The sequence below is a fragment of the Anguilla anguilla genome, chromosome 14, assembly GCF_013347855.1.
Source record: "Anguilla anguilla isolate fAngAng1 chromosome 14, fAngAng1.pri, whole genome shotgun sequence".
In the NCBI taxonomy this organism is placed as follows: domain Eukaryota; kingdom Metazoa; phylum Chordata; class Actinopteri; order Anguilliformes; family Anguillidae; genus Anguilla; species Anguilla anguilla.
In genome coordinates, this window is record NC_049214.1 from 30,734,592 (window position 1) to 30,752,020 (window position 17,429).

The window sequence follows — 17,429 nt, forward strand, 5'->3', positions numbered from 1 at the left end:
TGGTATAACACAGGGCTGGTATATAGGGCCAAACACAGGGCTGGTATTCAGGGCCAAACACCAGGCTGGTATATAGGGCCAAAAACATGGCTGGTATATAGGGCCAAACACAGCTGGTATATAGGGCCAAACACAGCGCTGGGATATAGGGCCAAACACAGCTGGTATATAGGGCCAAACACCTGGCTGGTATATAGGGCCAAACACAGGGCTGGTATTCAGGGCCAAACACCAGGCTGGTATATAGGGCCAAACACAGGGCTGGTATATAGGGCCAAACACAGGGCTGGTATTCAGGGCCAAACACCAGGCTGGTATATAGGGCCAAACACAGGGCTGGTATATAGGGCCAAACACAGGGCTGGTATTCAGGGCCAAACACCAGGCTGGTATATAGGGCCAAACACAGGGCTGGTATATAGGGCCAAACACCGGGGTGGTATATAGGGCCAAACACAGGGCTGGTATATAGGGCCAAACACAGGGCTGGTATATAGGGCCAAACACAGGGCTGGTATATAGGGCCAAACACAGGGCTGGTATATAGGGCCAAACACAGGGCTGGTATATAGGGCCAAACACAGGGCTGGTATATATGGCCAAACACAGCTGGTATATAGGGCCAAACACAGCACTGGTATATAGGGCCAAACACAGCACTGGTATATAGGGCCTGTTTTGGGTGATGTTCGCAACCTGGGTGTGTGAGAGCTCATTTGAATCCATGAGATCACTGAAGCATTCACCGCACCCAGCTATCATTTTACTGACTCTGGAATCATTGGCTGCAGAACACATGCAAAAACATAAACACGCATGCAAACACACACACACAAAGACACACACACACACACTCACAAACACACAGAGACACGCATGCACGCACACACACACACACACAGACACGCACACACATGCACACACAAATACACGCACACACTGACACACACACACATACACGCACGCAAACACACACAGACACGCACATGCACGCACGCATGCACGCACACACACACACTCAAATACACCCACATGCACACACATGCATACAGACACACACACACATACACACACATACACGAACACACACTCACACACACACACGTACGCACGCCAACACACAAACACTCACACACACAGACACACACACGTACGCACGCAAACACACCATACACACAAGCACACACACACACAAACAGAAGCAAACGCACATACACACATGCACACACACACACGCAAACATACACAACCATTGTGATTTATGGCACTAATAAGCGCAAGGCCGAGAGACCTTATGCTTAAAGACGTCTGAACTTTATATACATTTTTTACAGCCTGGACCGCAACTTTAGAACGCCATTTTAATCTGTATTAAGAGAGGAAATAACGTTTTCCTGCAAATCTGAAGGAAAATATTTGTACAGAATCCAGATGAGCATTCATGCTAGCAAGGATTATTCCATAATTGTTAAATATGCTCATCATTAGGAATTATATTTTGCTTTTCAGAGATTTGTCGTAGCCAATCAAAAGCTGCAAAAACTTAAGTGGACGTCGTTGAACTGAACAGGAGTGCCACTTTTTATACAGCGATCAAAATCTGAAGTCGGCTCTCGGAAACAATATCTAACTATCTTCTCCAGATTAAACAGCAGCAGATTTTCCTCAACAGCTGAAATCTTCCTCGAAAAGAATCACACATTTTCAAAAAGCGTTTGCCCACTTTAGTTTAATTATATCTTTGCCCTACGCCCGTTGTTGACTCGAGCGATCATTGGCTTCTGTTGCCGTTGGTATGTTTGTGAGTCGGGCTTAAAGCCCCAAAGTGAGTGCTTTTCTCTCAGATCCCCTGCTGTCTCGGAAAAAGCAGTGAGTAATAATCACACGGTCCCTACTGTTTTTTAGGGTGTGGCTTTGTTTAAGTTTAGGGATCCCAGGGTGGCACTGGAGGATAGCACTTAAGTGGCAGGACTGAAAGCTGAATGGTTTTGCCTGTTTTTGAATTCCAGGGGTGACCATGCACTTATATCCTGGATATACTTATCCTGAATTGTTCACTCTGTAAATGGACCTTGTCAGATATGCAATGCAGGTCAGCTTGTACGGAGACAACTGCTAAACGAACGTGAGAATAAAAAAAAAAATGCATATCTAGTTCTGGAGCGCCCTGAATCGTCCTGAGTTTACCATCACCTATTTCCTTGGATGTGTTCACTGATCACCAAACATGACATTGCTGTTTGGAAGTTCACACATTATATGTAATCGTTATCTGGCAAGGACGTACTGTACATCAGGCGACCATGCAAAATTTCATGGGACAAAGAGAGCATAATTTTATTTCGCACCCTATTTCACCGCACGTCCATTCTTGCCGACATTATCGTGAGTAGTCTGCCAGTTCTTCACAAAACCAAGATGACTCTGACCTCACGGGCATGGGAAATTGAGAACATTTGCTCAATAAATAGTAATATTAGCACTGAGGTAGCCAACTTTGTCCCTGAACAAGAATGGTAGCATGCCAATACGTTCTAGAGCAGGGGTGTCCAATCTTATCCGAAAAGGGCCGGTGTGGGTGCAGGTTTTTGTTTTAGGCACCTGATTCAACTACTTAGCTAGTCATGGCCTTCAATCACGGCATTGATAAGTAGAGTCATGTGTCTTATAACAATGAGGCTATAACAAAAACTATCACCCACACCATCCCTTTTTGGATAAGATTGGGCACCCCTGTTCTAGAGTACTGCTGAATGTTATTCAGAGACCATGGCTTTAAATTCAGGTTAAACATGAGGGTGTCAATTGCTTGACTGTACGCTTTGGGGATGCTGTTAGCTGTAAGGTATGACACGATTGCCCACGTAAATCAGGAGAATAAATATACATTTCTCCTACATTGTTAGTTACTCTGAGATACGAACACCCACGTGTGAAATGTAATGTGTGCACATTAATGAATGCATTGTACATTGTACACACACGTGAACATTGATAGAAAATGCACACACAGACTCACACACACACAAGCAGGCATACAGACACCCACATGCATACATACACACACATACGAAACACATGCACACACAGGCACATGCATACACAAAGTCTTGACATCTGTGAACAGATTGTGCAGCCAGATGAGTTCATGATTTATTTCTGTAATTTTTCAGTGCTAAACTACATTTCCTCAATAGTACAGCCTGGCACACACGTGTACACTATGTTGCGACGCTACATTTTGTTTTTTAGAAACGGTTCATCACCATGTTCAAGGTTGCTTCATTGGCTTTATGCATCGATAGAACACTTGCGATCCTCTCATTCCTAATATGTGACGCCATCTTTCACAGCAGCAGGTGCCCCCCCCAATGGCTCTAACCAAATGAGTCGGCAGGGCATTGGCCATAATGCCAAGAAATGCAACTAGCCACTGAGCAAGAGCATAACATTTTAGTTTTGTCCTGGTGTTTTAAAGGGATAGCTCATTTTCTGTGGTTTCAATGGGATAGTTCATCCATCCATCCATTATCTTTACCCGCGTATTCCTGGGCAGGGTCGTGGGGGGTGCTTGAGCCTATCCGAACGTGCATTGGGCGAGAGGCCGGAATTCACCCTGGATAGGTCTGCAATCTATCGCAGGGCACACACACCATTCACTGACACCCTCATACATATGGGCAATTTAGAGTCTTCAATTAGCCTACCTGCATGTCTTTGGACTGTGGTAGGAGACCAGAGTACCCGGAGGACATCTACGTGGACACGGGGAGTGTCCTGGGGTTTCTGGTGTTTTAAAGGGATAGTTCACTTCTTGGGGTTTTAAAAAATATTATTTCAGTTTTACTGTATATTTTGTGTCTGGCCTAATGCCCCAATACCAACCATTGTGAAGTGGGCTGGTTGTCAGAACCTTCTGTAAACATCTAAAATAACCTTCATTGCACATATAAACTGGGCCAATCGAAAAAGCGTACAACAAAAACTGAAATAAATTGAAAGTGGAAAAAAAGAAAGAAAAAAGCCCCAAAAAGAAAGCAAGACAACTATCCTTTCCAATCCATTCCAAGTGAACAATGAAAAAACAACAACAAAAAACAAGTGGCGGCTGCCTTATCAAATCGCTGGAGCGGAATGTTCGGTGTTAATATTTCACGTGTTCAATATTTTTATTCCGAGCCTTCGCCCCAGCGCTCTTTCTCGGGAAGACGGCGTGTATGAGACGCCCGGCTGCGGGAAGCTCAAAGCGCAGCCGCGCTGCGGAGCAGGTTCCAGTGTACAGCGTACACCCAAACAGCCGCGCCGTTTCCAGGTATTTTACCGGTCTGCGTATGCGGGCTCAGGTTAATGATTGAGCCGTCGCAGATTAAAGCGGGGGGCTCGCTGCCAGCTCTTATCATCACGGGGCCTTGTCAGCTGTAGCTCAAATCTGCCGCTAGTCATTAATTATATACCTTTGCTGCCGTTTAAACAGAGCGCGTGCTGGCAGGTTTGATTCGTCTCAGGGAAACAGAAACACTGAACAAACACAACGCACGTATGCGCGCACGTTTCCACTTATCAGAAAAAAAGACGACGTTGACATTTTTGCGCCGCCAGGTCTGCATGAAAAACCAGCGGAAGGAAAAGCTGGAAGCGACTCGTCGACCTGCAGTTTAATAACCAAGTGATTACAGTGTTAATTATTTACACCTTACAGCCTCACAAAAACTTCCTCGGAAATGAGTCCGTTTGTGCAAGCGTGGGTATCCATCTCTCCTCTTCTTTCCTCTTCTGTCTTCTCTTCTCTCCTCCTTTCCTCTCCTTCTTTCCTCTCTTCTCCTCTCCTTTCTCCTCTTCTCCCCACTATCCTCCTCTGCTCTCACTGCTTCACCCTCCCCCCTTTCCTCTCCTCCCTTCTCTTCTCTCCCTCTGCCCTCTCTCCTCCTCCCCTCCTCTCCTTCTCCTCTCCTCTCTTCTCGCCCCTCCGCCCTCTCACCTCCCCGTCCTTTCCTTCCTTCCCCCCCACCCCTCCTCAGCACCTCTTGGCCTCCCTCTTCTGGGGCTCCAGGGCGGCGCACTGGCGGCCGATGGAGACGACGCGCTGGACGGGCACCTCCAGCGTGCGGGGGGAGTCCCACCAGCTGTACTCCGGGGAGAGCACGCAGGTGGGCCGGCGGTTGACCAGGTAGCGGTTCAGGTAGCTCTCCTCGTAGCGCAGCGCGTGGAAGCCCGCCTCGCCGTCCTGCAGGATCAGCTGCGAGCAGGTGAGCGCCATGGCGTACACCTCCGCGCACAGGCCCCCGTACAGCTCCGAGGTGTAGTAGAAGTCGCCCTCGCCCGCCTCCACGAAGGCCTGCGACGTTTCGTCCTTCTCGTAGGGGAAGGTGCCCAGGGGCATCCCGCAGTACTCGGGGTGCAGGGTGGCCACCAGGTCCCCCAGGATCTCCGTGCCCACGGGGTTGACGAACTCCTGGTCCACGTCCATGCAGAAGATGTACTCCACCTCCTTCTGGATCCGGTCCTTGATGACCTCGGCCAGGCGGGACATCCGGACGCGGGACAGGCGCCTCCACTCGGGCATCTCGCCCACGTGGATGGGCCTGAGCTCGCGGCCCTCGGGCAGCTCCAGGTCCGGGACGGCCCGCGGGTTGTCGGTCAGGATGTAGTAGAAGACGTACTCGCCCAGCAGGAAGTGGCGCTCGGCCGACACCAGGAAGCGCAGCAGGTGCTGGGAGTAGCGGCCCACCACGAACGCCGCCAGGCCCACGCGGAAGGTGCGGTAGGACTGCGCCTCCCGGTGGCGCTCCGACACCTCGCTGTCGCCCCACACCACCGGCGCGCGCCACGACGTCTCGTTCAGGAGGTCCGCCGGGTTCCCCGCCTGTCCCGGGTTATCCCCCTCCTCCGCCCGGGAGAGGGCCGACGAGACCCCCGCTTTTCGGCTTCGCAGGAAGTCTGAAACAGAGCAGAGTCAGGAGTGGGGTTTTCTCCCTGCTATACCCTATACTCCGTATACCCAGTCACAGTCAGAGGACACGGCTCCTAAAGGCTCCTCTGTGTCTCCATGGAGGAACCCTATTTGCACAGTGAAATGTTCAGTGTCAAAATCAACTATTACAGAGTACATACAGTCTATACTGGTTTGGTTGATTTAAATAAAATTTTAAAACATTAAAACCTGATTGGGCATTACAAATTGGTAAGAAAAGGGATGGAAAAAAATTAATGAAATTGCAATATGTGTGATATTGGAAACAGAACTGACTGCTGCAGAGAAGGAACTGAGTAGGTTGTCGATATAGCAGGTTCTGCACAAAGTCTGAATTTTGTCCCCCAACCCTTCACTTACAGATGAATCCAGACAAGGCCAAGCAGGCGAGGAACAGACGTCTCTTGGTGACTCGCTCCCGGCCTACAGGACAAGGAACACAAACCTGAAGGTGCAGCAGCCATCTCCCAGAACCTGCCGTACATTCAACATACGCACAGCTGACACACAAGCCATCGCTAAGAGCGCTGCAGCCATATCGCAAAGCATCACTGAGAGGACAACAGCCATCTCCCAAAACCCACTGTGCACTCAATCACTCCCTAAGACCAGGCAATTCATTTCTGTGCCCTGTAGGGGACATGAATCTCTGATCTCAGAAAACCATACATTCCAATATAAGGAAACCTGCACTACACAAGGGACATTCAATAAAAATTTTAAATGAAAAATTACATTTTCACTGCAACATGTTTTTGTTTTTTATCCAAGACACTTAAAAAATATATTTTTTAATACTACCTTTCTTCTCCCATGCTTCAGGGAAATCTATGCAAAGCTGACATGCTGCCCCTCACTTAGGGTACAAGATCCATGTCATGAAACCCGCCAAACAGCCAGTATACGCAGTATTTATTAGCCTTTTTTTGGAGGAGAAACTGTCTCGCTCTGCCAATGCACAGTCTGCAGTTTCCTAGTGTCCTATCAAAACCATTCTGACTCCTAACCTGGAAGGCCAGTGTGGCTAAATGTCCCTTTAGCATGATGCAACTCTCAGGGCAAAAATATGAGATATCAAAAGAAACATGAAGCAGTATGAAGGACAATTTAAATATTTTATCTCTTTAAAATGTTGTAAAAACAACCCCTCCTCCCTCCTTGGCTTTTTTTAAATAGTCTAATTCAAAATCACCAGTTGTACCTGTTGAGCTATAGCTAAACCTGTTTTGTTTTTACTGTAAAATCAGAAACTAGTTCAGACCCAAGAAACCAGCAGGTGTGTTAACCTGCTTTAATAGGGCAATCGAGCCCCGAGTAACACTGTGAATCAGAAAATGCCTTGTATAACTCGCCACGACCAGGAGACAAAAGGGGGGGCAGGAGAACCCTGAATTAATTTCAGCTGTCATGATTAATTCATTTCAGCTGTCATGAATGATGGGTTTCTAGTCAGTAATTACACCTTTACTCTTTGAATCCTCAGCACACCACAACTAAGTTTTGGAGTGTGCACTGCTGCTGGAGAAATGCAGTCATAAGCATCATTTTGGCTGAGTCATTGGATCTATGACAAAACAGGCCATACCCAAGACCCCAGTGAGCAGTTCTGTGGTGAAAAGTTTGTCTGTGCATTCAGGTGAAAACCTGGCTACATTTATTTGAAAAATGAAAGTTTTCTAGCCGACTAAAACTATAGCCAGGCTACATCTAGGTAAAACCTGGGCTATATATAAGGTCAACCTATTCTGTTAATGTCAAAACCCCTCTAGACGTCTAGATTCTAGAGACTTTGGCACACAGGGACCGGTTTGCATGCAACACGTCATAAATATGAACTCTTCAGAGGGAGAGGGAAGAAATGTTTCAAAGCAGATAAGAAGCATGCAAAGAAGACAATTTCAACCTGTAGAAAACTCCTGTTTAAGACTCAGTGCAGCCATTTAGAATAATGATATTCCAAATCCCCTGTGAGACGGTGTGAATCTGTCGTTCTGAACTGAAACTGTAGAGCCAAAAGGCTACGCTACAGCTAGCAGTTAGCATTCGGCTAACTGTTTCACATTAAAACTGTGGACACAGTGAGCTTTTTTTTGCAGGGGAAAATGAATGGTATTGCAGTCGGCGAAGATCCGTCATTCTGGATCGTGGTTGCAGCTGAAGCGTGCAGAAGTTTGTAAACGAAAGCAAAAAATGCAATGCAAATAAGTCTCTGCCAAATAATAGCGACTGGCTTTGACGTCTGTAGCTTCACTGGAGGGGGGACTTGGAGCACAGACAGAAGTGTGTCTGTGCTTCTGTGGGGAGGGGCTCGAAAGGACGACGGGGAGCACTGCTGAGACGAGAGAGAGTGAGAGAGAGCGAGAGAGCGAGAGGGAAGGAGAGAGAAAGAGGGAGAGAGAGTCGTACTGACCTGAGGGGGGTGTGGAGTTTAGGAAGCGTGCCATTTTTTTTTGCTCAGGCTTGCTGTCTTTTCTGCCAGAAACTATTTTTTCTTGCCTACCCTTTCCCCCTCTCTCTCACTGTTTCTCCTTCTTCTATTTTTGTCTTCCTACTCCGTTGTTCCCGTTATCTTCTTCCTTCACTCCTGCGTTTCACTCTCTCTCTCTCTCTGTCTTGTCTATCTTTGTCTTTCTGCTCTTTTCTTTTCCGTTATCTTCCCTTTGCTCCTTCTACATCTCTCTCTCTCTCTCCGCACAGCTGTGGAATGTGAAGCTGGAAGTGGGGCCTTGCTGTTCCGTACAGCGGCCAGATGTGCAAAGCCTGGAGGAGGGGAAGAGAGGAGAAAAGAGGAGAGAAGAAGAAGAAGAAAAAAGCCACGTGTTTCACTGGCATAATAAGCAGGCATCCAGTTTCTGCTGCAGCCCACAGGCAGAGGCCCAGGCCGTGACTGGCCCTCCCAGACCATTACAGTTTTCCTCTACAGATCTTTTATGATATTACAGCGTGTGACAACAGTGCTAGTTTGGCTAAAACACTCGTAAGGTGTCGCTTCCATTTCCACAGAAGTGGACAATAAAGTCTTTATTTATCTATCTATTCCACAGAAGTAACAATAAAGTCTCTATCTATCTATCTATCTATCTATCTATTTATTTATCTATCTATCTCGGCATAGATAGATAGATAGATAGCCTGTTAGGCTTGTAATGTATCAGAATGAGCATCACAAACTGAGACAAGCGCATGTAGCCAATTGCTGTGCTGTTGAAAGTATGTATAGCAGGTGCCGCCTATCGGGTGAAAATAAGCAAGCATCAGAAAAAATATGTGAATAAATTGACTGTTCATTAGCTGTTTATTTTCACAACATATTCTGCACAGTGTTAAAATAAAAAGCTGCAGGTATTCTTCGGCCTGCAGTGGAAGTCCGCAGAGGAACGCTGTAAAGGTGAATACCTCGCCTTTATTGAACAACTGCCCTGATTGATTAATTGATTGATTGATTTTTATTTTGGGTGAAATAATACATACACAAGGGTGGCAGAGTGGAGAAGGTTCTGGGTTCATATCTTGGCCCGGGTCTTTAGTTAGTTTGCATGTTCTCCCCGTGTCCGCGTGGGTTTCGTCCAGGTACTCCGGTTCCCTCCCATAGCCCAAAGACATGCAGGTAGGCTACTTGGAGATTCTATTTTGCCCACAGGTATGAGTGTGTGAGTGAATGGTGTGTGTGCCCTGCGATAGATTGGCGACCTGTTCAGAGTGTATTCCTGCCTCTCGCTCAATGCATGCTGGGATAGCACATAAAAGCATTGGCAACACTTATTTCCAATGTGGTCCTCAGTCTCAAGACAAAACATACAACATACAGTACAACAGAACACCTGAACACCTTCCCTGAACATCTTCCCTGAACACTTTCCCTGAACACCTTTCCTGAACACCTTCCTTGAACATCTTCCCTGAACATCTTACCTGAACACCATCCCTGAACATCTTACCTGAGCATTTTCCTTGAACATCCCCTCAGCAGACAGCTCTAGAAAAGAAAGAGCCACTTTGTTCCTGCCCCACCTCCCTTGGGTGAGTCAGCGTTCCTCAGCAGGACGGGTGACTCTGCAGTTCCTCCCTCTCGCACACTGTGTGCCCGTGCTCGCCAGCGGGGTGGAGCGCTCTCTGGTTCGCGATAAACCCCCCCCTACCCTGAGAACGTCTTGATAGTGAGGGGCGGGGCCGACCCATTTGTTGTCTGAACTCCCCCCCCCGCAAATAAGACAGGATGGCTTATTCTGAGGGGGAGGGTGGTGGTTGGGTCAGGAAACCCTGATAGGGAACCTCCAATACCTCCACTGCACACTCCTGGGGTCTCGATTAAAGGGGCTGTGTGCTCGCTCAGAATCTGTTGTTGCTTGTGTGACGTCACGGCGACGTTCACTTTATGGCCAGTAGGTGGCACTGAAACCCTGTATTTCTATGGCAGGGGAATTAGGCATCCAGTGGCAAAATGAGAGCATGCAAATAAATGTAATTAATTATGTTAATAACGCTGGCTCAAGTCATGAAATCAATGCGCTAAATCAGGGGTGGCCAACCCTGGTCCCAAGGAGCCGCAGGGTCTGCTGGTTTTTATTTTCACCTTAAATACCACAACCAAAGAAACCAGGTGGGGTGAATTAACGGTGTAATCGACTGCTTTTTAATTGATCGATTAAGTGCCGAGTAAAAACAAAAACCAGCAAACCCTGCGGCTCTCCAGGACCTGGGTTCTAAATGCTCCCAGAATCTGCTTCATTTGATATTTGTTAAATAATACCCCCATTCTGACCAGGATTTTAGCCCCACCCAGAGGCTAATTTCTTATATTCAAAAAACACATGGTGAACTGCAATTAAGTGGCAGAATATTTAGACGGATTCAACCATTTTTGGAAAGCCAGGACAACAAGTTTTCACTAAGCAGGAATGTGAAATATTTTGTTTTACTGCAACTGTAACAATACAAAGCCTAATATATAGCAAATAACTGTAATAAACTGTATTCTTTGATTACAGAGAATAATAGTTTCAGTCCAGTCATGTTGTATACCAATCTATTTGAACCAAATTCGTTTTTTGGGGGGGATTTATAAGCCATTATTTTCAGCACCCCTTGCAGATTTTAATAAATATTTAGGATTAGATTAGCATTGCCTAGCATTCGGCCACTTTCATTACACATTTAATAACATGCGCCATGGTTGAAGTAGAAAAAATATCCCTAAATAAATCTGCATTGCAATTCTGTTATTGCCAGTGGTGTAGTAGAATATCACGTATTTTGGTCCACAATATGTACAACCACACAGATGATGCTGCAACATAGCTGACGTACTGTATTTAGGCGTAACACATGCAGTAGATAAACCATAACAATATGCCGATATTGACAATATCAAATGCACTTCAGCACAAGCAGATTCACAACATTTCAAACACTAGAAGACACAGGTTTTATTAGAGTTCCATTTGACTCACGTTACCTTCTCCTTCCATATTTAAAACACAGGATCTCCTGATTTAGCATTTAGTAGAAATACGAATTATAGACCTACTTATTTATTTTCTGTTACCCAGAGCTCCTTTTGTTTTGTATATAATGAATAAGTAAAGAAATATAAATTTCAGATAAGTATACTAAAATACTTTACCCACACTTTCTTTATACTTTTCATTCTCTTCCTGTTTTTGTTTTTTTTAAATGAATTTTACATAATGGGTGGCCCCGAAAACCATGGAAACGGTTTGGTAATAACACAAACCGCAGAAAATAAAAACCATGAAAAAATAAAATAAATAAAGCATATTCGCAAGTCTTCGTTACAGTGGCCAGATAAAACCGGTTGGCGCGAGAGACAAATTCAGAGCTTGAGGAAGCTCAGGCATTCTAAGCACCTGGGCGCGCTCAGACTGACAGCCTCGGGTCATGTGATGATAGGGTAAATACGACGGACAGAGGGCAGGTGTTTCTTAACCTGCGCAGGGGGCGATTCTGCTGTGTCAGCGGCTATCCCCAGGGGTAGGGAGTAGAGAAAGACACTAATAGAGCAGGTGAGAAAAATCAATACCTGCCTCACACCACACACTGCAGAGCGCTCTCACCTTACAGATCACCCAGGGCTCTTACTGAGCTATCGCATCGGAGCAATTAACAGCAAACGTATAATTCACCTTCAATGTGCGGCGCATGAAAGCGGAATGAAATGTAAGCTTCCTGGAAAAGGTCAATAAGCTTTTGAAAAGGAACCCCGGGTTATCTGTTTAATTAACTTCATCGGGCCTTGCAGTAATGACATATAAAGACCTGATCTGTCGGACCAAATGCTTTTCTCTTTCACATCTACTCACAGAATGGCCTCAGGTGCAAGTTTGGCTGGGGGAGAATATGTCTCCTTTTTAAAAACTGATTTGAGGTTTCTTAGTTTCAATTCAATGTTAATACACTGAAGTACACGATTATGTAATTTAGCATACTTAAAGTTTAACAGACATTTAAATAATTATGGCTCAAGTATAGACATGCTATTTTTGACATGGGGTGCAAGAATGAAACAGAAGGAAAAACAATTAAGTCATTATGATAAGCATTTATGGTGATCATTTTCATGATCTCACACAGATAACAAGGCCAATTCTATTAAAGCAGGGGCGTCAAAATCCAGTCCTGGAGGGCCACAGTGTCTGCTAGGTTTTGGTGCGTTTCAGAGCAATTGGTTAATTTAAGTCACTGATTGGCTGAAGAGTCCACACACCTTGTTTTCAAGGCCTTAATTGGTTGCTGATTGAAAAGAAACTACAAATACCAGTAAACACTGCAGCCCTCCCGGACCTTAGTTAAACCTGCAGACACTACAGCCAGCCAGGACTGGAATGAAACCTGCTAGCACTGCGGTCCTACAGTACAGCAGTTTGACACCCCTGAATTACAGTTTTGGGCAGAGTGGAGTTTTTTTTAAGAACTTTTCTCTTAGTTGGCTTCTCTTTTTTGGCTACAGTGCTAATTAAGATTCATTATGCATGAATACTGATCTCCCTCTTTGTCCTGGAGGGCTGGTGTGCCTGCTGGCCTTAGTTTGGAAACTGCTGTATACATATGCTCATTTTCATTCTATAACAAATCACAGCAAAACAGCTCTACCAAGGGCTGGTGCAGTCTGGCTGCAGCTGGTCTGATGGTATAAACATGTCTGCTCAAGAAATGACTGAGCTTGTTAGAAGCTGGCACAAAAAGAATGGATCTGCTTCCTGATCTGCAGGTTTTTTTGGGGCCTGCTGTCTGGAGTTTTAATGTGGAATGAAAACAGGAGGGGAAAAAATAAAAATAAGAAAGTAAAACTGAACTGGCATTAGGTATGTCATAACTGAGGATTGACTTTCTTTGACGGAATTAAGAAATGGCTATTACCAGTGGAGAGGCATAAAGTTGATAAACATTGCAGGGGTGTCCAATCTTATCCAAAAAGGGCCGGTGTGGGTGTAGGTTTTACACCCACACCGGCCTGATTATACTTATCAGCATCTTGATTTAAAACTATTATTCATTAGTTGAATCAGGTGTCTTAGTGCTGGACTAAAACAAAAGCCTGCATTACATGGGCCCTATTTCTGCAAAGATTGGACACTCCTGGTATATGGGTTTGAAAAAGGTTTGTAAGAAGCATGAGAAAAGCACTCGAAACCCTGCAGGTCTCCAGAACCCCAGGAATAGTTCCCGTTATACGCAGAATCGTTTACTTCAGGGGTGTCAAACTTAAGTCCTGGTGAGCCGCAGCGTCTGCATGTATTTGTGGTTTCCTTTCAATCAGCAGCCAATTAAGGCCTTGAGAACAAGGTGTGTGGATTCTTTAGTCACTCAATGGCTTAAATAAATCACTTGTGCTGAAACACACCAAAAACCAGCAGGCACTGCGGCCCTCCAGGACTGGAGTTTGACCCCCCTGATTTAATTGTATTGGAATGACCCAGAGGATATGAAGGGTCATCGTGATGGTTCAGCTGTAAAGCAAACTGAATCTGCTCAGAAGCCTGTTTGACAGTAGAAGACACTGAAATCTGTACGATTTTTAAAAATACACGGAATGAAATTTAAATCAACTGACTCTCAGATACAGAGAAGTCCGATACAACCACATCATGACTGAGAAGTACAAAAGAACATTTGAGACCATTACTGTGCAAAGCAGCCCAAACTCATTTAACAGAACGTCTAATTGCGAGGTAATTTCATAATTTATTACAGCACATTTCATGTCAAATGGAACAGCGTGTATTTTATGTCTCACTGTCTGCCGGGCAATATCCCTGGACAGATGTGTCATCAAAAAGAAAGAAAGAAAGAAAGAAAGAAAGAAAGAAAAAGAAATCACATTGGCATAATCATACATTTTCAAAAATGTTTGCACCCAGTCTTTTCAATCATATATATATATCTGAATACACATACAGCACAGTAAGCAAGTGATGGGAGAATGTGGCTTCAGGAACCAAGAATGCACAGACCTCCCACAGGTTTTCAGTGCCTCACTGATGTGGCCAAATACCTGCACTGCGCTATGGAGATCAAAGCCTCTTAATTGCCTCAAACGAATCAGTGATTGGTAATTAATTGTAGCTCCGCCCATCACCATTCTCCCATCACTGCTAATAAGCTGCCCGCTAACACGAGATGTTCTCACAACGTTACTGGAACGTTTCGTCAATGTTATAACATCGCGGCGACGTTGCGGCGAACGTTGTGGGAACGTTTTGTGTCGGCCGGGCGCTACGATCAAGAGGAAAGACCACGTCCAACGGGCCGTTATTATAAAGAATGGCTACAACACGTGTGGTATGAGGTATGATGAGTCTCGCCAGGGAAACCTTCTGTAAAGAAGACCGCGGTGTTTCAGGATGGCAACGTACGGCTGGGTTCTGAATTCAGAGCTACACAGTCCCCAAAGTTTACTCATTACTGCAAGGCTTCACCATGCAGCACAGTGCGGTGCAGTTTGCGCTGATACTTTTACAATGTTCGGGATTGCGGCATGATCCAAACCTGCCTTATTACACAATTCAGATGCGTACAGAACAACATAACGGAAGCTGCACATGCAATTGAAATGTGTTTTTAGAAATGTGTTTTCATCGTTAGATTGAATAAAATTATGTTCCATAAATCAGGGGGAAATAATCTGATCAATGATTTCATTATTATTATTCAATTCAAATTTCATCAAATTCACTTTATTTAGCCTACATTAAGGAACTGTTAGAAAAATAAACCTTTATTTTATGTTATTCTGCGTTTTAAAAAATATAAAACAAACCAAAATCAAACATTTCCATATTTCTGTATTATATTATCGTATGTTTTAAGTGATCACTTATTCTAATATTTTATCTGCTTTTGTTTGGAATACAAATATATATCACTTTTTGTGTACTATTCCCATGTGTTAAAATAGAAGATTTGAATGGCATTTTTAAACTCCCGTGTTGAAGAATAAAATTATATATTGATACAAATGAACTGAATCATTTTAATCCTCTTTTTATTTTCTTCAGTTACAACTACTGTGGGGGTAGGCAACCCTGGAACTAGGGTGCCAGACATACTCCTGGTTTTTACTCTAAACGTCTAAACCCATAAATACATAATTGGATTAAATATCAGGTTTAATGAACATCGGTGATCATGCGCTGGAGGTACTCAGGATTAACCATTTATACTCTGAATAGTCGAGCTCTTAATAATCCATCAAAGTCAGGAGGTCCAGCTCGGGCGGAACGAAAAGGGAAAACATCGCTGGCACTGCAGGACCAGGGGTGCCTACTCCCCAATTTCACTTACGTGAGCCACCGAGGGAACTACGACAGGAGTATAGAAAAGGGTCCATCAATTTGCCATGTGGCCACTGTGATAACAATCACAGATCCCCCCCCCCCCCCCCCCCCCCGTGTAAGCACTGATAGGGCGGCTGTACTGTTTAAAATGTGTGGAAATAATGATCTCCTCTGGGAATGCGGCCAAAACACGCTTTTGCAAAACTGGCACTAGCCAGCCCTCCCCTGGTGAGGGGAAATAATGGCCTGATAAAACGTGAAGTCTCCACGAATCCCAAAGCAGGTAGAGCTGCCAGATCACTGACTCATAATCTATTCAGAACATTTGGCTTGCTCTCAGTAGTAAAACACTATGATTGGTTCAAATCAGTGACTGGCATATAAAAGCTCCGCCCAGTTTCGGTGCTCACCCTCTGTCTACCATTAGAACGCTCCCCACTTATGATGTCATTATGAATCGGTACATTCCCACACCTTATGATTGGTGGGGTGGGATTGGGTTAGGGGGTGGAATGTTCCATTTTCACTTGCAAAAGGGTAATTTAATATAATTAAAAAAGAAAACTGGTTCAAGTACTGAATAAATAAACAAAAGGTATTTTGTGAAAAGTGAAAATTGATACTGGTTGGTGTTGTAAAAAGCTCTTGCATGCTTTGTACAAAATTTGGATTTTTAACAGAGGTAAGGAGTGTGACTGGCAGTGATAGGTGACCGCAGGCAAACCGGTGCCTGAGGGAAATGAAACCAAACTGAGAAGGCTCTGTGTATTGAGATTAAAAATATGCACGTGGAGTAATTTTAAAGGGGAGGAAGGAAGGGGAGATGAACCCAGTGGAGGATGGCAGGATTTCAACGACATGCAGGCAAAAGAGATCCAGTAGATCCCGTTTGGATCCTGCAGGTGGAGCCTCAAAAGGAGAGTTTTGATCTGGACAGATCATCTCCTCCACTAAGATCATCTCCACCACAAGCTCATTTGCTTCTGCGGCTAAGCATAGTCAGGTGCGTAAAGGTGCGTCAACCTATTTGAAAGCGTGAGTCAGAGATCAGTTAAAATAAAATGAGGACATTCTTTTTTTGTGGGGGTGGGAGGGGGGCTAAAAGTGCAGCGTCAGAAATAGGAAAATTTTTTAAAATCTTGTGAAGGCATGGAATGGATCGTGAAGACCAAACGGGAATGAGGAAACTCAACCGGAAGAGCCAGCATTCCCCCCCTGCTCCCCCCCCTCCAACCACCCCCTCCTGTTCCGTATCACTCAGTAGAGCACTCAATGTAAAATCTGACAGAGTAATTTTAACTCTACGGTTCCGATGGACTCATATCCTCCTAAGACCCATCACTTCATTTTTAGTCCCCTGTAGGGGACATGAGTCTCTGGTATTAATCTCTTAAGAATCAATATTTTCTATATACTGTGCTGAAAGCGAACACTACAAGCGATATTCAATAGAAATAAAATAAATCATGTTTCTAATATATTTTCACAGCAACATTTTTTTTGTAAATCATCCAAGACAAAAAATAATTAAATACTTTAACTTTTTTTTCCTACAGGGTCTTAGGAGGATACACACTCACTGTGTTATGTCAGTTTCACACTGAGAGTTTTGCTGTGTGCCGTCCTCACCTGCCCGCCCCCCTTAGCCCCCCCCTAGCCCCCCC

General features: G+C 44.8%; 1 protein-coding gene across 3 annotated transcripts; it reads right to left on the reverse strand.

Moving 5' to 3' along the window:
• Positions 1–5,014: 5,014 nt before the first annotated feature.
• LOC118213113 (globoside alpha-1,3-N-acetylgalactosaminyltransferase 1-like) lies at positions 5,015–17,421 on the reverse strand. 3 transcript variants are annotated; one of them, XM_035391810.1, is made up of 4 exons: positions 9,910–17,421; positions 8,382–8,731; positions 6,332–6,394; positions 5,015–5,937 (listed from the first exon to the last, which is right to left on the reverse strand). In XM_035391810.1, exons 2-4 carry the CDS (start codon positions 8,413–8,415, stop codon positions 5,015–5,017), a joined length of 1,020 nt encoding a protein of 339 aa, XP_035247701.1. In that variant the 5' UTR covers positions 8,416–8,731; positions 9,910–17,421. The 3 variants fall into 3 exon arrangements, with proteins under 3 accessions (XP_035247701.1, XP_035247702.1, XP_035247700.1); XM_035391811.1 differs by lacking the exon at positions 9,910–17,421 and adding an exon at positions 9,443–9,545; XM_035391809.1 differs by lacking the exons at positions 8,382–8,731; positions 9,910–17,421 and adding an exon at positions 7,875–8,329.
• Between the last annotated feature and the right edge of the window lie 8 nt (positions 17,422–17,429).